The sequence below is a fragment of the Polyodon spathula genome, chromosome 13 (assembly GCF_017654505.1).
Source record: "Polyodon spathula isolate WHYD16114869_AA chromosome 13, ASM1765450v1, whole genome shotgun sequence".
NCBI classification, from domain to species: domain Eukaryota; kingdom Metazoa; phylum Chordata; class Actinopteri; order Acipenseriformes; family Polyodontidae; genus Polyodon; species Polyodon spathula.
This window is the reverse complement of record NC_054546.1, coordinates 40,702,610-40,723,725: the sequence shown is the minus strand read 5'-3', so window position 1 is coordinate 40,723,725 and position 21,116 is coordinate 40,702,610. Positions and strand designations below refer to the sequence as shown.

The 21,116-nt window shown below is 40.4% G+C and overlaps 2 protein-coding genes across 10 annotated transcripts in view; both read left to right on the top strand.

Annotated features, from left to right (window-relative positions):
- LOC121325525 (protein VAC14 homolog) overlaps window positions 1–11,882 on the top strand; it is a 32,054-nt gene extending 20,172 nt beyond the window's left edge. Inside the window, exons 15-19 of the mRNA XM_041268085.1 lie at window positions 3,226–3,400; window positions 4,106–4,224; window positions 5,712–5,791; window positions 7,015–7,165; window positions 10,195–11,882. Of these exons, the coding sequence (XP_041124019.1) occupies window positions 3,226–3,400; window positions 4,106–4,224; window positions 5,712–5,791; window positions 7,015–7,165; window positions 10,195–10,354 (685 nt within the window). The 3' untranslated portion in view covers window positions 10,355–11,882. The remainder of the gene's footprint in view (window positions 1–3,225; window positions 3,401–4,105; window positions 4,225–5,711; window positions 5,792–7,014; window positions 7,166–10,194) is intronic.
- Window positions 11,883–13,664: 1,782 nt separating this feature from the next.
- The window catches only part of mtss1lb (MTSS I-BAR domain containing 2b), a 44,778-nt gene continuing 37,326 nt past the window's right edge, over window positions 13,665–21,116 (top strand). For 5 of the 9 annotated variants that reach the window (XM_041268092.1, XM_041268089.1, XM_041268087.1 and 2 more), the window contains exons 1-2: window positions 13,666–14,268; window positions 21,042–21,103. In XM_041268092.1, the coding sequence (XP_041124026.1) occupies window positions 14,200–14,268; window positions 21,042–21,103 (131 nt within the window). In that variant the 5' untranslated portion in view covers window positions 13,666–14,199. Of the gene's footprint in view, window positions 14,269–21,041; window positions 21,104–21,116 lie in introns of all 9 variants that reach the window. The other 4 variants (XM_041268091.1, XM_041268090.1, XM_041268093.1 and 1 more) reach the window with 3 other exon arrangements.

Sequence of the window (21,116 nt, the reverse complement as noted above, 5' to 3'; positions counted from 1 at the left end):
AATGTTTATTCACCCTTACCCTGAAAAGCAGCAGCAGAACTTCAGGGTTAAAGCATAACCTTCAAGTGGATTCTAAGACATACCGAAGGCCAGCACTAGAATGATGGACTTCTCTTTTGTTTCGTGTTGCAGTATCAGCCCCTTGCTAAGCCTTAAGCAGGGAGAGAGCTCTGAGGAACCCAGTCAGAGCATTCAATTGGGGGAGAGAAGAACCAGCCACAGTGCACAGCTGATACAATAGAGAGGGCAGAATACCCAGGCAATGAGAGGACTGTGCCACTGATCACACGTGACATCAATGCTGCCCCCCCCACCCCCCTTCCTTTGGGCAATTACAGCAGATAGAAAAAAAAGGAATTTCAAAGTGGTTTTCTTTATTTACTCATTCATGTGGCACTTCATTCCTCGTGAATTATTTGGGTTACCCTTCTCTCTTAAATATTTTTGCAACTGCAACTCTTGTCCATTTGCAAATCACATAAAAATATGAGTATAAGCAGGTCTGCGCTTCTGAATGGAGTTATCTTTCCTGGATCTGTATGAAGATCTGCAGTACAAGTATTAAATGATCTGTTGAGATCCCTGCTGAGCTTCACAAACGCATTCTGGCACATCTGGAGGGGAGCAGAAAAGACCCGGAGATCTTATTATCTGACATCTCTGCCCCACCACCACGTTGTTATTAATGGAACATTAAGAATGTGTAGGCAGCTTTAGCCAGTGGCTTTAATGCTAGTGGAATTGGCTTGTCTTTTAAAATGTATACTGTATTGTTCCAGAGAAGGAGAGTGTTGAATTGACCATGTCAGAGGAGTGGAGAGCTGCCTTCACTGGTGTTTCTAAACCACAGCAATGACCTGGGGTGAGAAGATCAGCACAGCAGTGTTCTAGACTGCTCTCAATTCAATAAGAGACGTGTTTGAAATGTTCAAACACGTCGGCTTTCCTCCGAGTCACATTCTGACTGGCTTTAAAACCAATTAGCTAAAAAAAAAAAAAAAAAAAAAAAAAAAAAAAAAAATGCCAACAGTTAACAGGGATTGTATGAGTTGCCTGCTGGCCTTTGTATAGGGAAGTGTGCAAGATAGCGACAAGATCGCGTTGACAAGTGTGCAAAAGTGTGGACAGACATCCAGGAGTGTGAACAAGCATGCACAAGTGTAGCGCTTACCATCATTGCTTACCACTGAAAGACAATTGCAAAGTCGGACTGGTGTGTGTATATATATGTTTCCTTTGCATGAAAGGGTCAAAGCGTTTACTTATGATTAATGCCACTGTTACAAGCTACACCTGAATCTCGCAGCACTGCTTGCCTTTGTTCAGTTCTGTAAAGTGTTTCAGCAAACTGCTAACAAGAACCTTCACTGTCAAGGTTATTTTTCAAGGTTTTAATTTGAAACAAGAGATTGAACTTTTAATGAGAGATTTAATTGAAATTTTTGCAAATAGAAATGGAGGCTTTTTTTATTCCAAAATAAAAAAAAAACCTGAAGATTTAGCTCAGTGTCATGTTCAAGTTTAGACTGGCTTGTTCAGACTGGTTGAATTGAATTGGTAGAGGGTCAGGTTGCTGTTTTTAAGTATACCTGTGTGATGGAGTGCAGTATATTTTAGTAAATTTGCTGTGGCAGTGTCACCACTTCCTAACTTGGAAACCATTTGACATACAGCCTTCACATGCACAGGGTTCTATAAACTCCTTGTGTTAAATGTACTGGTGACCTTAATTTAAGACCGGATATGGCTGCCATATCTGTGATTAATTGCCTTTTTTTTTTTTGCTTTGCCATGAGATTTTGAACATTAACGTCACATCTGGTACATACTCTTTACTTTCTTACAGAATTACTTGTGATACCTCAGAAACCATATGAGATGCACTTATTTGCAGATTAATATAAAAAAATACAGCAGTTGTGCTGAGCACAAGTTTTCTTTTGTTCCAAAGTGGACAATCACTCCAACTTTTAGCACATACAACTTTGGTAAAGTTTTGTATACTCTACATAGTATGACATTTAGCAAATGCCTTTATTTATTTATTTTTTTACATGTCTGACAGTGACTGGTCAGAGTGATTGATGGCACTCATTTTGTTGTTGTGTCTTTGCAGAAGACGAGTTAGCGGAGCGAAAATGACTGCATTGTCTCCTAAACTCCGAATTGTTCAGAATTCAGTGCAGGAAGGCTACAAAGTCACTTAGCCACACTGTACTGGAGGTGGCATTCACAGCTTGCAGGTTGCAGGTTCAAGGAGTTTAGCTGTCCCTGCGGGCGTTCCAGTATGGCAGAGGAAGAAAGGAGGTGAAATTTGCATTTCCCTGAGTCACTGGAAAATCACAGACTAGCAGTAGGGGGAGGATTTCAGCTGCTCTCTACCCTGGCCTACTTTCCACTAGTTCACACTCTGCTCTAATTCACCTACGAGTTAGGAGGGGGCGGTGAATCACTGCTCTCCAAATCAGCTGGAGCTCCTGTTGAGGGTGCGGGGGTGCAGAACTCATTAAAGTCCACCCTCACTGGAAACAACATTAAAATTATGAATTCCTATGATGCTTTTAGCACTGCGTTTCTAATTTCTCCTCTTCCACAGTAATGTTCACAGCACTGCTTTATTTGAAATGAGCAGCAGCCAAAACTAAAAGCTAATGTAGCTAATTGTTTCACTGAAGCCAAATGCAGTGTTTCAGTTTCATTATTAAGATCGTTGTTGAAAGATGGTGGTCTGTGACCTGTTTGTTAAGACAGTAATGGAAATTACAATTTGATGGGATTACTTACCTTTGCATTGGTGTTTTTATAATTATCTGTCATTTGGTTTCTTCAGTGTCAATAGCTGCTCTGGTTGTCTTTTAAATGATGTAGCCTAATTACTTCATATTTCATGTCTGCCCTGTAAGCCATTGCCCAGTTTATTTGTATTTGGACTTTGCTCTAGATTATATGTACTGGACAAGCGTGTGATATGCAGTTAATTTTACAGCAGAATAATACCTTGAATTCCACAACTATTTATTGGAAGGTATGTGTGTGCCATAAAAAAAACAAACAAACAAAAAAAGTTCAGTTCTTTTTAGCACTACACTGCAGTGGATTTGGTGGGCGCTGTGATGTTGATATGTCTGAACTCATTGCAAAAGTCTCTTGTTGAAACATTTCTTTAGTTTACTCAGATTTTATGATCGACTGTTTGGGATGATGTGTTGTGTGACCTCTCCCCAGGCAGCTGTGCCTCCTGCTCAATGCAGAGAATATCTTCCACTCCATGGCAGATATCCTGTTGAAAGAGGAGGACCTCAAGTTCGCGTCCATCATGGTGCAGACTCTCAACACCATCCTGCTGACCTCTGCTGAGCTCTTCCAGCTCCGGAACCAGCTCAAGGACCTCCACACCCAGGTACCAGAGCCATCACACGTTCACCCTCACTGCAGCACACGTCTCACTCCAGCACAGTGCCATCACACGCTCACCCTCACTGCAGCACACTGCCATCATGCTCATCCTCACCCAGCACATGTCTCACTCCAACACAGTGCCATCACACGCTCACCCTCACCCAACACATGTCTTACTCTGTTACTCTCACTCCAGCACGCTGCCATCACACATTCTTCCCTAACCCTAAAATGTTGTCTCACTCACTCCCCCTCACTGCATTGGACAATGACTAGCATCCTAATACCTCCTCTTACAGGCGTTGGCAGACTCAAAACTGTCTCCTTTCTAGCATTCATCTTCTGTATAGTCTTTCACACACTTTTATACTCACACTTGCCCTCATCCACACACACATCAAACACTGCCTCACCCTCATATGCTTACCCAGTCCTCCACCCCATCACATACACACCCTAATTCCTTCATAGCCACACAGCTATCATTTTTTTCATATAGATATACGCAAACTGGGTGCTTCGTCAGTGTCCAAGCTGTTCAGTTCTGAAAATCCGCAATGAAAAATAGGCTAGCATTTGGCTCGATAGAAACAAAATGCCTGGTAAGCTTGACTCCACTCTGTATAGCTCAAGGTGTCTTGTTCTGCTTGCTCACCCTCACGCAGCTCCTCTCTCTCACTCTCCCAGTGCTTGTGTTTCCCTGCAGGAGAGCTGTGCTCTGTTCTGCTGCCTGTACCGTTCCTGGTGTCACAGCCCAGTGGCCACTGTTTCCCTGTGCTTCCTCACCCAGAACTACAAGCACGCCTACGACCTCATCCAGAAATTGTATCCTTTTACACGGCTCTTTGGAGCACACAGCTTCCACTTTCATCTGGGTCGGAACTCTTAATTGATTCTCAGTTTTCCATCCTGTTGGCAGTGATTTTCTGGCTCTGGCAGATGAAACACACACACAAGCTGGCTTGCTATGACTTTACCATTTATAGGAATGAGTGGAGAAGGAGTTGTTTACATCAGGATAGGAGCAGCCCTGGCTGAAGATTTTCCTTTTCTGAATATCTAGATGAATGTGAAAGGCGTTTTACAATGTGTTTTATTAGAAAGAGGTACTTCAAGTAAAACATCTGCCTTTTGAAACAAAACATGCTGAGAATTGAGTGCGTTAGTCTCTGTTGTTAAGGTGCCAGGGTGACAATGCTAGTGAGCTGAGAATGGAGTGTTTATTATTAAGGTCCTGGAGGATATGCGAATGGAGTGTTTAGTGCATATTATTAAGGTACTGGAGGATATGAGAATGGAGTGTTTAGTGCATATTATTAAGGTACTGGAGGATATGAGAATGGAGTGTTTAGTGCATATTATTAAGGTACTGGAGGATATGAGAATGGAGTGTTTAGTGCATATTATTAAGGTACTGGAGGATATGAGAATGGAGTGTTTAGTGCATATTATTAAGGTACTGGAGGATATGAGAATGGAGTGTTTCATGCTCATTATTAGGGTTTAGGGGGAATGACTGTTACCACAAAGGGGGAGCCATGTGGGCAGATGGAGCAGCGCAGTGCTAAGGGGGGCAGCCAGTCCAGGAGATAGAGAATGGAATGGGCATTGTTATTTTATTATTCGTGAAAGAAAATCTGCCTACAACATTAAATGATTATAAATATTTTAGACTGCGCAAATTTAAAACATGTAATGAATGCAGTTTTTCCTCAATGCTCTCTGCCTACCCCCGTGCGTGTGATCTGTTGCGCTGATGTAGAAAGACATCTTGGGATATTCTGCTTATTGTACACATTTTTATAAAGGTTTAACAGCAAATGGCCATTTGTTATGCTGTGGCTTTTATGCAGGCTTAGAAATATTCAGAGGACAAGTGTAGTGCTTTAGAAGTTGGGGATTGACAGCACTAGGGATGGAACACGGGTCAACCCTGAAGAGTACCAAAATAAGTACCTGTAAAAGAAAAAGCACTGAACAAACAATTTCTCTTAATGTGCATTGTAGTGTATGTTCTGATCTTTGACGTAAAGGTGAGGAGTTAAGAGAGAGATGCTACTCTGTATAGTAAAAAGCTTTGCCAAAACACCTCAGTCCTGACTTCGCAAGTCTTTGCAATTGAGTCCTGGGGTCCTCTCATTGAACTGAGCTTGATAAATTGCAGGTGGTTTAGTGAAGTGAATTAGGTTTTGACAACTGCAGCTCATTTCTTAAGCTTGGTTTGATGCCAGCGCTCCACAGTTGAAAGGCTAACTTGAGCCTTAGAGCCACAGCTCCTGATGACAGGAGTTTTCCTTGACATCTGTGCTCAGCGGCGACCTTGAGGTGACCGTAGACTTCCTGATGGAGGTGGACAAACTGGTGCAGCTCATTGAGTGTCCCATCTTTACATGTGAGTCCTGCTGGCTTTGTGAACTGGCTGTAGGTGTTTAAGTGTGTTGTTTGCAATTTGCTAATTTGTGGTGCTTTTTACAAATGCATCTGTCTGGTGGTGGTGGTGGTGATGAATTTGCCATTTTTGCGTCAGTGTGGATATCTGTGGCTAGATATACTCATGCATATCAGAATATGCATGTGTATACGGTATGCAAGTGTATATGTGTGCTGGTATGGAGAGTTTTTCAGTATGAGTGTGTGGATGATTTGATGTTGATGCTGTTTCAGTAACTGGGGCAGAACTGATTGCTGATGGCTGCAGGCGTACAGAGACCTACATTGAGCAATCCAGGCAGAGTTCTGGATTAGAGAAAGGAGCTGTCCCCAAACACACTACCCTTAACCCTCTCCCTGCACCCAGCCCTGCACCCAGCACTGCACCCAGCCCCTATCCAGGAGAGTGTCTGAACAGGCCGGTGCATGCAGCCCAGCCTCTCCAAAACCTCCACACCAGAGGGATATGCAGATGGGAAGGATGGATTGGTTAAAATGCAAAAGACAGAAAAGAGAACAGTAGAAAAGATCCATACAGAAAATACATACAGTGCAACTTATGTGATGTAGAGTGATGCAGTTTTAACATATGTTCCATTCTTAAAACCTACAAATCCATACAAGTCAAACAATGTGGCATACACACAATGTGCATTGCTTTTGCATTGATGGACACACAAAAAGACAAAGAAGTTGTAAGAGAGGCACTGAGAGATAATAGAAGTCCAGTGCAGGCTTTATGTAGCTAAAGGCCCCTCTCTGCTTTAATAGTTTGCCTGCAGGAGTACCAGTCATTTCTACTCCTGGAGGGCCTCAGGTGACATTTTCAAAGACGAACAGAGCAGACTTGTTCATCACAGGGGCCAGTTCTTTAGAACAGAACGCGCTGTGCCTCAAGGAGACAAGAATGGTTTGAAAATTCATCGTTTTAAACTGTCACTCAATTTTTTTTTTTTTTTTTTTTACAGGAATAGCTGAGAGGGAGTCATTGTGAATTTTCAAGTGTGTAGTAAAAATGGCGATTTACAGAAATGAAGCTCAGCGTATGCAAAAAGGGTTTCTGTAACCTACAGGCATCCTGAGGCAGTGTTACAGGAGGCGAATTTGAGGAGTGACACTTTCTCCCCCTAAGTCCTCTGCCGTTCTCTTCAGGTCTCGTGCTTCTATTTCTTCCTTGCTGTCTAGATCTTCGTCTTCAGCTGCTGGATGTAGAGAACAATCCCTACCTGATCAAGGCCCTTTACGGGCTCCTCATGCTGCTGCCACAGAGCCAGGCCTTTATGATGCTGTCCCACAGGCTGTGCTGCGTCCCCAACCCGGAGCTGATGAGGGCTGCGTGAGTACACTGGCACACAACCATGCTCATTGGAACAGACTATGTGACTCATATGACCTGCGGAGTGCTCTGCCCGCATGGGAGCGGGGTGTATGACGAGCATTCTGTCCTGATAAACGACCCTGCTCGCTTAAGCATATCATTATCTCAGCCGGCAGACCTAACCGAGAGAACAACCTGTGCCTCTTGTGCAAATAATTAGTTTAGACAAAACATTCTCAGATATTTTTACACACGCTCACACACACTTTCTGAGAGATGAGATTGTACGTCTAGGGGTTGAGATCTGGTTTGACATTGCTAACATGTTTTGCGTGTGTGTGTGTGTGTTTCTTTTTTTTGCGACCTTAGTGGGGATTTGAGCATTCTCTTTTTGAGCAAAAATGTCTTTAGAGGATAACAAGGGGTTAAAATCAGCCCAGCATCCAGAACCCATGGCGATTAGGAATGTGAATCCTGTTCATCCACGTAATGAATAAACGTTAACGAGGGTCCCTCTCAGTTCACAGCAGTAGTCTGCACACAGCCGGGGTGGAGGGGTCAGGCCAGAGAAACGATGCTGAGGTGAAAGGCGCTGGTCTGTCCCAGTAGGCCTTTCTGCTCCCTGGGCTCTCCAGCCTGTGTTTTGGTTGGATTTCTCAAGTTCAGAGGTCAAAGCCAGGTCACCACCTCCTCTCTGATTAATGTTAGTACAACCTTTTGTTGCGTCATGGCTCAAATATTGTCAAAATTAAATAAGAAGTGTGTTTGGCCACACACTCACTAATGATCATACTCAGATCTAGTAACACATGAGTATTTTCTGGCTTTTGTGTGAATGCTTTGTTATGACAATTTGTGACTGTGTGTGTTTTGTTCTCCCACCCTTATGAAGGCATATTCTGATTTTTGTTCACAAGTTATAAGACTCACAAGCTTTTATAGAGCTAAGCCTACAAAAAATATCTAAGCAACTATACCTTATTAAACAGAGTGTGCTACAGGCTTGCACACGTGGTTATTTCGAGTTCATTTTCATTTGTCTATGTGGGGTAACCTAAGCATGAATTCATAATGTATTGAAACAAACATAAAAAATGAGTTTGAAAAGGAAAGTAATCGAAGCGCACCTTTTAATATAAAACCCTTTAAACGCTTGTAATGATAAGTAATGCACTGCAGTGTGTGCACCACGTTTTTAAAGTGTGTTGGTCACATTGCAGGTTAGCACTGTGAAGCATTCAAGGCTTCACAGTGCTGTCTAGCATGCTCACATTGTAGGGGGGTGGCTGTTGTCTGTGGTGACGTCACTCAATGTAACTCTCCCTTGGTAGGAAATGGAATTGTTTCACTGGTGATGGCCTGTGAGGAGGTGAGGAGTTACTGCTGGTGTTTAGTACTGTGCTTCTCTGTCTTCACCATTTTTAAATTGTACAAAGTAATCTATAAACCCAGAATACAGTGTAGATGGCATATAACATATAACTTTAATGCTACTGAATGATGAAAGAACAAACAACAGTGGGTCCAGAATTGTGCATATATGCTTCCCCACATATCTACTATCCATTGAGGACTAAGCAGAAACCACCGAATACATTTCCATGTGCTGTACTAATATTCATGTCTGCACAGTAGTACTATTATTACATGTGTTTTTAGTTTGCTTTGTTTATTCCACTGTGGCTCTTTTTAATTAGCTGGTCTCATCTAGATTTGGCAACACACACTGTCACTGTGCTGCGATCAGTGTGTGACATTCATTTTCACCCAGTTTGTCGGGGGATTGATGCTCCAATTGTCCTCCTCATTTCTGGACACTATAAAATAGCTTTCATTGTAGTAGGATAGTTTGAATTTCACATGCACTTCTATGCCACATGATAAAGTGCATTAAGATCATTTATGTGTGTGTATGGATGAATCGTGAAGGTAACTTAAATGACTCTTTATAGGATTCAGATGTGTGTTGTATTACGTGACCCAAAGCACTACTGCACATTGCTACTCATAGTCTAACCAATTGCTCTTGAGTAGCTATTTATAGCTGCTTACATGCCACGCTACCTCATTTAAAGTTTTTGCCTTTTAACAAAAAAGCCTCTCATTTAATGGTCATGAAATCGTATTACACAATTAGCCTATCGAGAACATCTCATGCATTGTACTGTGACTCACTCAAGTGTTTTGCTTACTGCCCTATCCATTTAATGATCATTTTAATCAACCAGATTCTAGGACTGACAACAAAGGTCACACAGGGGATGCTGTATCAACAACTTTTAGTGTCATTTTGTTAACTTTCTATTTTGTCCTACGGTTGGCTTCCATAGATAAAAAAAAAAAACAGCAACAGTGCAGCATTTCCATAGGGACACACAACCGTTGTGACGGACGGTGTCCTTCAGTCGGGTTAGAAAAGGCTATTTGTTTTTCTCAGTGACTTAGTCACTTTAAAACTGCCTAATAGATGTGAGGAAATAGATTGGCTGCAGAATGGTACTGTATTAGACCCTGGCATTAATTTTATTTGGTGGAACAGCCAGCCTAAGCGGCAGAGACAGGTAATTAGAGCGAGGGAGCACGTGGGACTGATTTTAAATTAAAAGGGCTGTCTGGGGATTACTGACTGTGAAGCGTCCACAGACCCCCAGACGGCAGTCATTACCTGCCCTCTCGCCACAAGGTCACTGGACGGAGTGCAGCAGATAAACAGGCAGCCAAGGGAGAAATAACTGGCTGCCTTTTATGAAGGCTGGGTAGGGGCTGTGTTTGGAAAGGGATCAAGTAGTTTAATACCAGTCCGGGCAAAGTGACCAGGCAGATTACTGGGGATCGCTGGTCATTTGAGTATAAACCATTCTTTATGTGAATGTACTGCCAAAGATTTTTGTTTTGTTTGTTTTACTAATGCCTCTTTGAATAAATTGATAAGTTGATGATCTGTCTGCCATGGATTCTTGCTTTGCATATGTGCAGAAACGTATTGAGAGAAGTAAAAAAAACAACAACTACACTTAAAGTTTTTCATTGAATTACTTATTTTGTAGGCCCCAGAAAAAGCCTACAGACTCAAGTAAGGCTACCCCAGTGCACATTAACTACGGGGAGCTGCTGCAGCATTTTGACCGGGTCCAGAAAAAACACCTGGAGGTCCGGCACCAGAGAGCAGATCGAGCCAAGCACCTTGACCGGAAACTTGTGCTCTGATTGAAGGAGAGGGGACCTGCCCAGGCAACACATCCCACTCAACTTGACTGACCAGCCCACCAGGACTTTGGGCATTCCTTTTTAAATTGATGTGTGATCTGTTTTAGAGCTCTTTACGAAGGTGCAGAATGCACAGGCCTGAAAATCTGAGAACAGAGTTATTTACTGTTGATTAATAGTAATAAGGTGCTGGATGTGCGCTAACTTAGTCAAATGGCTTCTCCACTGCCCCACAATGCACTCTGTTCTCTGCGGGGGATGTCCTTGTTGAAGCATCTCTGCTTTCGGATCATGTGCCAATCGAGGTGGCTTTGTTAAGCTGGAAGTGAGCTGAACCTGCTCCCCCATTCACAGGCAAAACTTGAATATTTTTAAATACAGACTTGTCATGTTTTTCTATGGTCCTGAGAACCGTTTGTTGTTTTTAGCATGACACCTTCTCCAAAATGAAACGTGCTTCTCCTCATTCTGGCCTTTCAGCAGCATGAAAATTCCATCACATGCTTATAAACAGGCAGTTTAATTACATTCATTATGACAGGTGTAAACATACTGCATGAAGCAGGAAGTTATTTTGAAATGTCTTCTGTAGCCCGTGTACTGATTCTGCAACAATATTAATAAAGTTCTGCCAAAAGTTCTTCTGTGGGAAGCTGATAATGACTTTGTAGTTTCACTGCCTCTGTCCTCACCTGTTGTTTACTGTCTTATGTTGTTTGTTTATCCTTCCTTTTGGTCTTTCAGTGTCTCTCCCTTCTTCAAATCAAATTGTATTTATAAAGCGGCTGTCATCCCTTCTCATTCTTTCTCTCGTTCTCTGTGAGATGCATGTTGCCTTAGAATTTACGTAATCCCTCTGTGAAACAGAATGCACTCTATAATGCAGTGCAACATTAAATAAAATATTAACCATGCTTTATCGGTTTATTCCACAAAACAGTTGTTGGGTTTTGCTTTCTGTCACTAGTCCATTTGGTCACCAGCATGAGGCACTAAACAGCATTGCCTCTATTGGAGGGAGTCCACTTTGATCAGTGTTGTCATTGAGTGCAGTACCACTCAGTCATCTTGTCTTTAAAAAAAAAAAAAAAGGTACACCAAGAAAATCAGGTAAGAAAACTTTCAAATGAAGGCAAATGTGATTAACCCATTCCAGTTTTAATTCAGTCAAATCAGGAATGGATCAAAATGTTCTGCAAATGGGAGTCTTATTTCCATGCCTGTTAACTGGGCAGGCACCCAGGGCTGTTGCCAGCTTGATTAGGGCTTTTGGAGATGGAGAAATGAGCCCTGAGCCCCACTTTACAGTGCAGAGCTCAGTCCATCTGCGCAAAGGCATTGAGTAGCCTTGCAGCCATGTAGTCTCCCCTCCCATTAAAACTAGCAATACCCTCCCTTTTGACAGAAAGTAAAAGTGATGAGATTGTGTTAAACAGTGGTCATGTCTGCTCTGCAAAGGGTTAACCCTGGGTCCACAGCTTATCTCCTCTACAAGGTAAAATTCAATATCCCCCAAGTCTTCCTCTCACCCCAGCTTCTGTGCAGGGGGGACATTCATATGAAAAAGATAAATAAATAAAAATTAAAAAAATATGTTCCTTGTTGGCGTGAATTGGGCTACGATTTGGAAATTAGATTGTTGGATCTCCTGAGATGCAACAATCAGGTTTACATATCCTCAGGTTGAAACAGGACGCTTCTAAAATATCACAGAATGACGGCCTGAATGCTGGTAATGGATTTATTTTTCCTTTCGTTATGCCTTCTTGAACATAAGTAAGTAATTATATACCTGACTAATGATAACTTCTAGCTAGTCAAGGTTAAGCCATTGAATTGTGAACAGCACTTGCCCGGTTATTGTCTTGTACACTGTAGTGAAATAGAACCATATATTCATGTGGCAGAACAGAAAAACAAACAGCAGGCACTTCTTAATGTACGTCTCCTGATTTAAACAAGGGTGAGTACACAGTTAAAATACATTGAGTAAGAAAAAGGCCCAGTTACTGAACATCATTGTAAACCAAATAAATCAACTATGACACCCATCTCCCTTAAACTCACAAACAACATATCTGCTAGCAGTTGTAATTACATAATAGGGTTAAAATAATACTGTGTAATAGATTGAAATGTTCCCATTTATTCAAGTTAAACACATTATGCAACAATGTGATCTATATAATAATATTTAGCCAGCTTAGCTTTTGCTAAAGTACACTAGTCTGCCACAGCTGTGCATAAAAATGAGCTTAATATACATTGATAATATCCACCACACATCTGGAATTACCAAGACCACCGAGTGGTAATGATTAAGCATGAGCTTGCGAATTTATATCGGACAAAAAATGATGAGTTACAGCTAGTGTTGATGGCCCTACTTGAAAATGTAAACAAATATCCAAACAGAGAAACAAACTAAGTCAAAGAAAGGTACTTTATGAATAAACAAAGGGAAAAACGCGAATCTTTATGTGTTTCTGTATTTATTTTCAAGCGGCATTTATGTATTTCTTTTACTGATGTGTGTGTGTGTGTGTGTATTAGAAATTATAACATTAACCAATATGAACAGACGTATTTATGTTAACGCCGAGTCCCCAGTTGCGCACAGAATGCCGCACCCTACACAGGACGAATGGATCATTAGAAGACTTTCTCATTAAGTTGACATTTTTGCGATATATTTCAGGAACTCATTGGCAGGCAAACAAGAACAAACGTTTAGGTAACCGTGTAACACCTGGCACTCCTCTGGGACATTGGCCTGGCCTAAATCTTGGGTTATATTTTACATATTTAATAACAACTGTTTACGTATATTTCATAAAACTTACATATTTTGTTTTAAAGGCCTAACCTCTCAATTTATGTTACCAAGTTTTCAATTCTGGTTAACACAAGCAAATTAAACATACACTTTTTTTTCAGTCAGTGCCACATTCACACTTTCAGTCTGAGAAGTCTTAGATTGCCACCCTCACTCTCAAGAGTCAAAACACAAATGAGAATCAGCGACCCTTCGTTCTCACACACACTGACTCTCCTGGTTTGCTTGCCTTTTATTTTGTCTCTCGCTCGCTCGCTCGCCCACACACACACACACATATCCCCCTGTTTCCCCCTGCCTGTCTTACTGAAAAGCAGTAAATCTCTTTGACATCTCTTTGACGTCTCCCCCCCTCCCTTTTTTTTATCACCAAAGTCAATGCTGGCTGGTGTTGTCTATCTGTGACGGGGTGTCCCTCCCTCTCCGCTCCATGTGACAAGAAAGCTGACCGGCCCCCCTGCGATTCCCATGGATCGGATTACACAGCCTGTTTGCTGTAGTGCTCCTAGTTAGCCTATAGCACCGCTACAAACTGCGGCTGCCGATCACACCGGACTACTGTGACCATTTCACATTTCGATACACCGCTATAATATTATTATCCCTTTATTAGCCTCGGTTGCAGCTTCGTTTTATATCGAGAATAAGGGTGAAAAATGCCCATAGCAGAGACGTCTGCGCTTCTTCTCGTCTCCTGTCGCGGGGAGTAAACCGGGATTTGGGAAGAGAGAATACATAACTCTCTTCGCCTCACCACCGCTGGCTAATTTCTCTTGGTCACGGAGTGGCGATTCATTAGTAAATAGGGACAGCTCCTGTTTCTGCGTGTGTGTTTCATATTTTTTTGTCCATTAGCATACTTGATATCAGACTAGAACATTATCTTGGAGGGGGAAAAAAAAAAAAAAAAAACAGCTTTTTTTTTGTCTGCCTTGGAAATTTTTCGTGGAGGACCATTTTTATTTGTTTCAGAATTATTTAATTAATTTTATTCCGTGGATGTGTTAATATGGAGAATGTGGAGAAAGAGTGCGGAGCTCTGGGTGGGCTTTTTCAGGCTATCGTCAATGATATGAAGGTATGATTCATGTACATCCGAAGCACTAACATGGTTTATTTATTTTATTGTGCATTTATTGCATGCATATACAATTGATGGTGTTTTGATTGAGTCATTTAATATTCATTTGAGACGAGTTGCCCGTATTAATTGCAATGCAGCATTGGTGGCAGCGTCACTGCATTATTCTGTTATATGCAGCATTTTTTGACACGGGGTTTACAGTTATTTGCTGTATTTCTCATTTAAATAAATCATTAAAATCTATAGTACCATAGTATTATGAAAACAAATCAGAGTGCATTTTTAACGTTTAAGCGAATAAACAGTAATTCGATGATGTTGCATGTTGAAAGGATGCATAGCGGTTTTTGTTCTGCTGTAAATACATTGTATTACTGCCAGTAGTATTTATTTTAAACCCAGTGAAAGCAAGATGGGCTAAATAAAACGACGCAAACAGTACCGGTTTGGTCGGTATGTCTGCCTGCTTGCCGGTCTGTCTGTCTGTCTCCTACACATAGTGACAGAGCTGGGGGTCAAAGTCGTCAGCTGACACGCATGCAAAATGAGTAGATAAAAACACTAAAGTGCTAATGCCGATAGAGCCACTGGATTGGGGAAGAGCAATCCACGGCACACAAACCCACACATAGCCTTGCACCCACACGGCTGCCGCCTCTTATTACGGCTATTGTATCGTTAGTTGTAGCAGCAACTGTTAGCAGTAATCTTAATAACAAAGCGATGACAATGTTGACTTTAATTGATATTTTCAACTATATATATATATATATATATATATATATATATATATATATATATATATATATTTTTTTTTTTCACTTTAGTGTTTTAAGGTGCAATTTTACAGATCCAGATTTCTAGGTCTAAAGGGTCAACGGGAACAAAATATGTGTAGGATACAAACTCCGTACGTTATGGCATATTATCTATAGAAATGTATCGTTACATCAAACCTTTATCCACACACCCCTATTTAAGTATATTTATTTATTTATTTATTTATTTATTATTATTATTATTATTATTATTATTATTATTATTATTATTATTATTTTGTGTATAGACCTCGTCGTTCCACCCCTATCCCCTCAGTTTGCCCACAGTGTCTCTCCTTCATATTTCAATAATTTACCTCCTCCGAATAATCCTGCCCCCTGTTTAATGATTGAAGAAGTATTAGTGAAATGGTAACCACGGCAACAGCTATGAGCTTTTAAGGACCGCATTATTAAGTAAACATACAACCCATTCGGTGGTGGATACTGCAAAATGTATAGAGCTGTCATCTGTCTATCAGTTTATCTATGTGGCAGTTTTAGATCTTTCCCAAACATTGATCGTTCTATGTTTTTTCTTCTGCAAAATAACTTGATGCCATCTACTTTCCTGGGCATGACCCCTGTACATTTACCAGTAATATAATTATGATTGTTACAATAGTGTTACTTTCTTTGTGATGGTGGTGAAATAAAAAAGTTCTTTTTTTATTTTATTTTTTTACCCTACTGTGTTGTCACAATGGGTAACATATACATTGGTTGGTTGCTGCACACAGGACTGTCGCCTGGGGATAGTGCATTGGACAGAACTGGGTATAGAGGGGCTGTATCTCTGCTTCTTAAAAACCCACCCTACCACCCGTCTCCATATCTTTCTTTCACTTAGAAGATGTTTTGCAGCAGCTACAGTAGTGACAATTGGGAACTCTTCAATATCACTGCGTTCACCCCCTTTCTATATACCTTCCTGCTGGATTCACTCAAGTTTGAATTGCTCAGTTTTGCATTATTCATCCTTCCTGGCTCCAAGCTCCTGTTAAACTCTAAACTAAAGGCGTAGTCAGCTAATTCACCCTATTACATAAGTGTCTTTTTTTTTTTTTTTTTTTAAATCTTGGGTTGGTTTCACAACAGGGCAGTAGGAAACCTCAATCATGAAAAACACAATGACTAAAGTGCCTTTTACATAACGGAGAAGAAGAAAATAATGGAACTCGGACTCAGCTAACTGTGAGATGGGTTCCCCCAGTTTAGACCCAGTGCATCTGGAAACATGCTAGTTGCTTACAGTTTTTCTGAATTTAAAGAATTTCAAAACTTGATTTTGTCACACAGTGTTTAGGATATTATAAAATTGAAAAGTAATTCAAAATCAGTGTCTCTGCCACTTTGTTCTCTCTTGTCTTCAAAAATGTTTTTTTCTTTTTTTTTTTTTTTTTTTTTGCATTGCTTTTTTTCTGTTCCTCCTGCTTCCTCCCCAGATGGCAATTTAAACACCAGCACAAGACTGTTGTAAATACAGCACTGTGCTAAAACAGGGGAGCCATTTAATTATACATAAAGGCCTCTGCAGCTTTATTTCTCAGTGTTGGTTGTTATGTTAGCAATTACAAGGATTTTTCAGAGAACATTTCAAATGCTTTGGCAACAGACCTTAATAAGGAATGGATTAAGTCGATCCTCTCAAGTGTAGTTATTACAGAATGGAAAAGATGCAAAGAGAAATCTGAATAATAAAGAGACATGGATGCAAGCGGTACCCAGGGATCCCCGTGCATATCCATTGACAACTGTGCTTGTTCACCTAAAGAAAATACGTAATGATGAAATAATCATTGATAGACTATTTTATTATTGAAAAATGAAAAGCTATATTCATACACACTATAAAGGATAGGGAAATTGGCCCAGTAAAACAATCTTGGCAACATATGTAGGAAACAAACCAACTTTGGGATACCCACAGAGGTCAAACGTAAGTTTTCCTTATTTTTTCCTTCCCTTATTTTCCCACTGGAAAATTAGTTGAATTAATCATTGAGTTTTTCTAATAGTCCGCGCAACAAAGCCCCAGACTTAACGCTTTGTATCTCAATGGTTAAGTAACTTGGTACCATGGTGGGAATTGTTGCAGTGAGAAACATCAGCTGATGAAAATGCCTTTCTTTGTAAGGATCCTGCTCATGTAATATGGAGTGCTTCTGATCGAAAGCCTTGAACTGCACAGCCAGGATAGGAACAGCTGGTAAAACTGAAGTTTTGTTTTTAGTAAACTTGCAAATCTGTCTAAGTACTATAGAAAGTAATGTTCTGTTTACTGTGAGCTGGACACTTCTGAGCTTTATTTGGCAAACCAGAAAGGGAAAGCTCAGCTGTGCCCAATCAGACTCAATCTTATTTCCAACCCTGCAGCATGCTGTGTAATATCAATTAAACCAGCGGGTCTCTGTGGCAGATGTTTTGAAAGATGAGATAGAATGGCAAATTTTGTCAAATGTACTGTATCGGTGTATTCATTTTTGTAAATAAGTACCGTTACTGTGAAAAACACAACTGAGGGTTGTCCTGAAAAACACTTGATAGCCCACAATTTAGTTATCGTTACATCACCCATTCATTCTTCAGACTGAATTTTTAATTGTTTTCCATTTTCCAGAAAATGTTTTTGATGGAAATGTTGATGGAATTGTAGGATAGCAAGTTTTTTTTTTCCAAGAAACCTCCCTACATCAGGAATGGAAGTAAGACTCCTATTGCATAGCAATTTCACCCATTGCAGATTTGAATATGTGCTTGATTAGCCCTGAGATCTAGGTAACACACCTAGGTGTGTCTTATTATCAAAGTGCTATGCAATGGGAGTCTTATTTCCCTCCCTGCTCTCCAGTACATACACTGACAAAGTTTTGAAAGTAATCTTCAGAAACGAATCACTACTGCTACAATGTCAAGCACTTACTGAGTTTGAAACTCAGGCTTCAAAACATTCTTTGATTTGCGTTCTATCTTATCCACCTCTTGTACTCAAGAGACTGCCTAGGGGAGGCGGTCTGATATTGGCATTGTATCAGTATAGGGACGTGGGGAAGTGAATATTACAGCTATGTCAGGACACAGAGTTCTAAGTGGAAAATGTATAATGGCAGCACTGCCAAGTGAGTATTACTGTGAAAAATAAGTGGGGCTGCCAACTGTGTGTGAATACCAGGCTCTGTTCCAGTGGTATACCAGGGAATTGAGTTGAATTGTGTACACTGCCTCTTGTCCAACATTTACTTGAACAGGACTGGTCTTGACAGAAGGTAAAGAGCTGTGTTAGCGTGCACGCTACAGAGTTATGTCTACTGTACACCACCCTGTATATATGAAAGGGATATGGGTGTCGGTGGAATCAAGAATAGCCTAGTAGTGAGAATGAGAAGGGCCCTTGTTCTGATTTTGTCACATCCTGTGCAAATGACAGGGCTCTAAAAGATGGGGATTGTGACGGATACAAATTAAATATTTACTGTACGGTGGACGTTGTTTTACCTTTAATGGAACACATTTTTCCATGTGTATCAAATCCTATGTTGTGGAACTTCAAGTTTAGCATGAGAGGTGATAAATATGCAGAGGTGACATGTTTAAAGATGGTGCTCAAAAAAATGGGTGCAAAGTAGGAAACATTCTGTTCAAATGGGCCTTTGTAGGATTCCATGCACATGAAAAATCAGTTCTGCAATATGACTATGCTAGTTCCATTAAAGGTGAACCAACGTCCAAAGTAAATATTACATCTTTATCGTGTCTCTCACTCGTAGCCAAAACCCTAAACGAATCCATTTGGCATCTAGGCTTCATTTACTCTGCAGTGAACAGCCCTTGACGTCTTCGTCATAACAGTGCATTGACAAGCACATCGCAGGAAGAACAATAGTAAATCAGAAATAAAAAACAAAACCCAGCAAAGAACAGTATCTACGCTGTGTTCTCCATTCATCGTTTATAAAGCATATGCCCCCACCCTGTCTCTTGCAGTATCTTCTGACTCACACGATGACAGACAAGCTCCTCTCAGACGCTACAGAATAAAATAAAACTGCGACACAGAGCCTTTCAGCTTTAACTAGCTTTCCTTCTGTTTGCAATCACTGCACCCCCATCGACTTGCTTTGTAAAGTTGCTTTAGGGCATGTGCACTCTAGAAGTGCAAGATTAAAACAAAAAAAGAAAGTGTTTAAAATTGCAATTGGTGTCCAGATCAATTTCAATGGAATCCATCACCCTTGTAATTACCTGCACAAAGTGTCATGAAAAACTATGATAGCTGTAACTGTTATGACCCTTGAAATAAGATGAATAGATTTTTTGGTTTCCATCACTTCTACCTTCCCCAAAGCTTTTGCAGATCCAATAAACTGTATGTTATGATTCACCTTGTCTCTGTTATAAAGATGGAAGCTGCGCATTAGTGCTGTAGATTAATCGGGCACAGGCAATTGGTGTTCTAGGGAGAAAGACACTTATTTTTTGATTGGGAGAGGAGGGAATGAAAAAAACACAAATTCCAGGATTTCCATACATTCTATCTGGACTGCCAGTTTATCTCAAGTCAGAAAAAACATTGCAACTTTAGTATTAAACGTAATCTAGTGATTTCATGATTAATTCATATTGGAGCCCCATTCATAACGCATCCTACTCATAGTCATCGACGGTATTACAGTATATGACAAACCAGCCTTTATAGTTAAACTGTAGCAGAGAATGGAACTTCAACCAGGCTGCTTGCTGGAATGCGCTTGGAATGAAGAGAGAGAGAGCTGGACGTTATAAAGGAACATTTCGATAGCTCAATTTAAAGTAATACAAACATTTACCTGTTTATTTTCTCCAGTTATGACAAACAATATGTGGATGAGATGTATCTGATCTAATGTATTCATCCGTGGTTAAAAAGTTATAGATGTGTATGAAGATTGACCTTAACTTCAATGTTACAGACTGCAGTTATAGTATGCTATTTGTTTTCCCTATGCATATACATTGCATTTTCTATGTATGCAATTCTTAACCATGTTTATACAGTCTGGGTTTTACCACGCATTCATGTGCGTTGTCTTGCCATTACCACAGTGTAGCAGAAAATAAAAATAAGAAACTGTTACAGGTAATGCAGACTATTGGACCTGTGCAATTCCAAGATAAATTGCTCAAACATTCAAGATTCCTACAGTTTTTAATAGCTAACTACTCCACAATGAGAACAGGTGCATTACTCCTCTGTCTTTGGACCGGAGACCCCCGTCGATAACCCAGGTACAGAGTTTTAGCTTTGATAAGAAACACTAAAATGCACAGATGTTTGTTGAGAGTAGCTGCTTGATAATTGGAGTGGATTGCTTCGAATTGATTGAGTCTATTGACAGGAGTGTGCTCCATTACTTGAGAACTAGGGCATTGAGGTTGGGCGGATATTAAAACCGGGATATGGTCAGCCTATCCATAAGTAATTATTTAATGGAACCAATTATTAATAATTATTTAACAACATTAATTCTACATATAGTTGTGTTGAATGTACTCTATATGTTGTATTGCACAATGGTATGTTCTAACAATGTAATTACAAAACACAGCACCAGTACGTTAATTAGAAAAATGTCCAAATTAAAGATACTTAAAGAATAACCATACACTGAGAAAGGGCAGATTGTCTTTCTGCTTTGAGTAGTGATCAACACTTTCTAAAGTTACCAATGACTAATATATAAGTTTGGGTTCTTTGTTATGTCTGTCTGACTCAGTCCAATGTCTCCTTCTGTCCTTACAATCTTTATAAATCAGCTTAACTTTCTTACTTCTTAAAACCTGTCACTATAATGTTAGGAAAGCACAATGATGATGATTCTGTTCTCTCATTTTTTTTTATTCAAATAAAATCTAGCAAGGCTCTACCGTATAACTAGGAAAAACTAACGTGCCTTCTCTTTCCCATGGCAGAGCTCCTACCCCATCTGGGAAGACTTCAATGCCAAGGCCACCAAACTGCATTCTCAGCTGAGGTGAGAACCATAT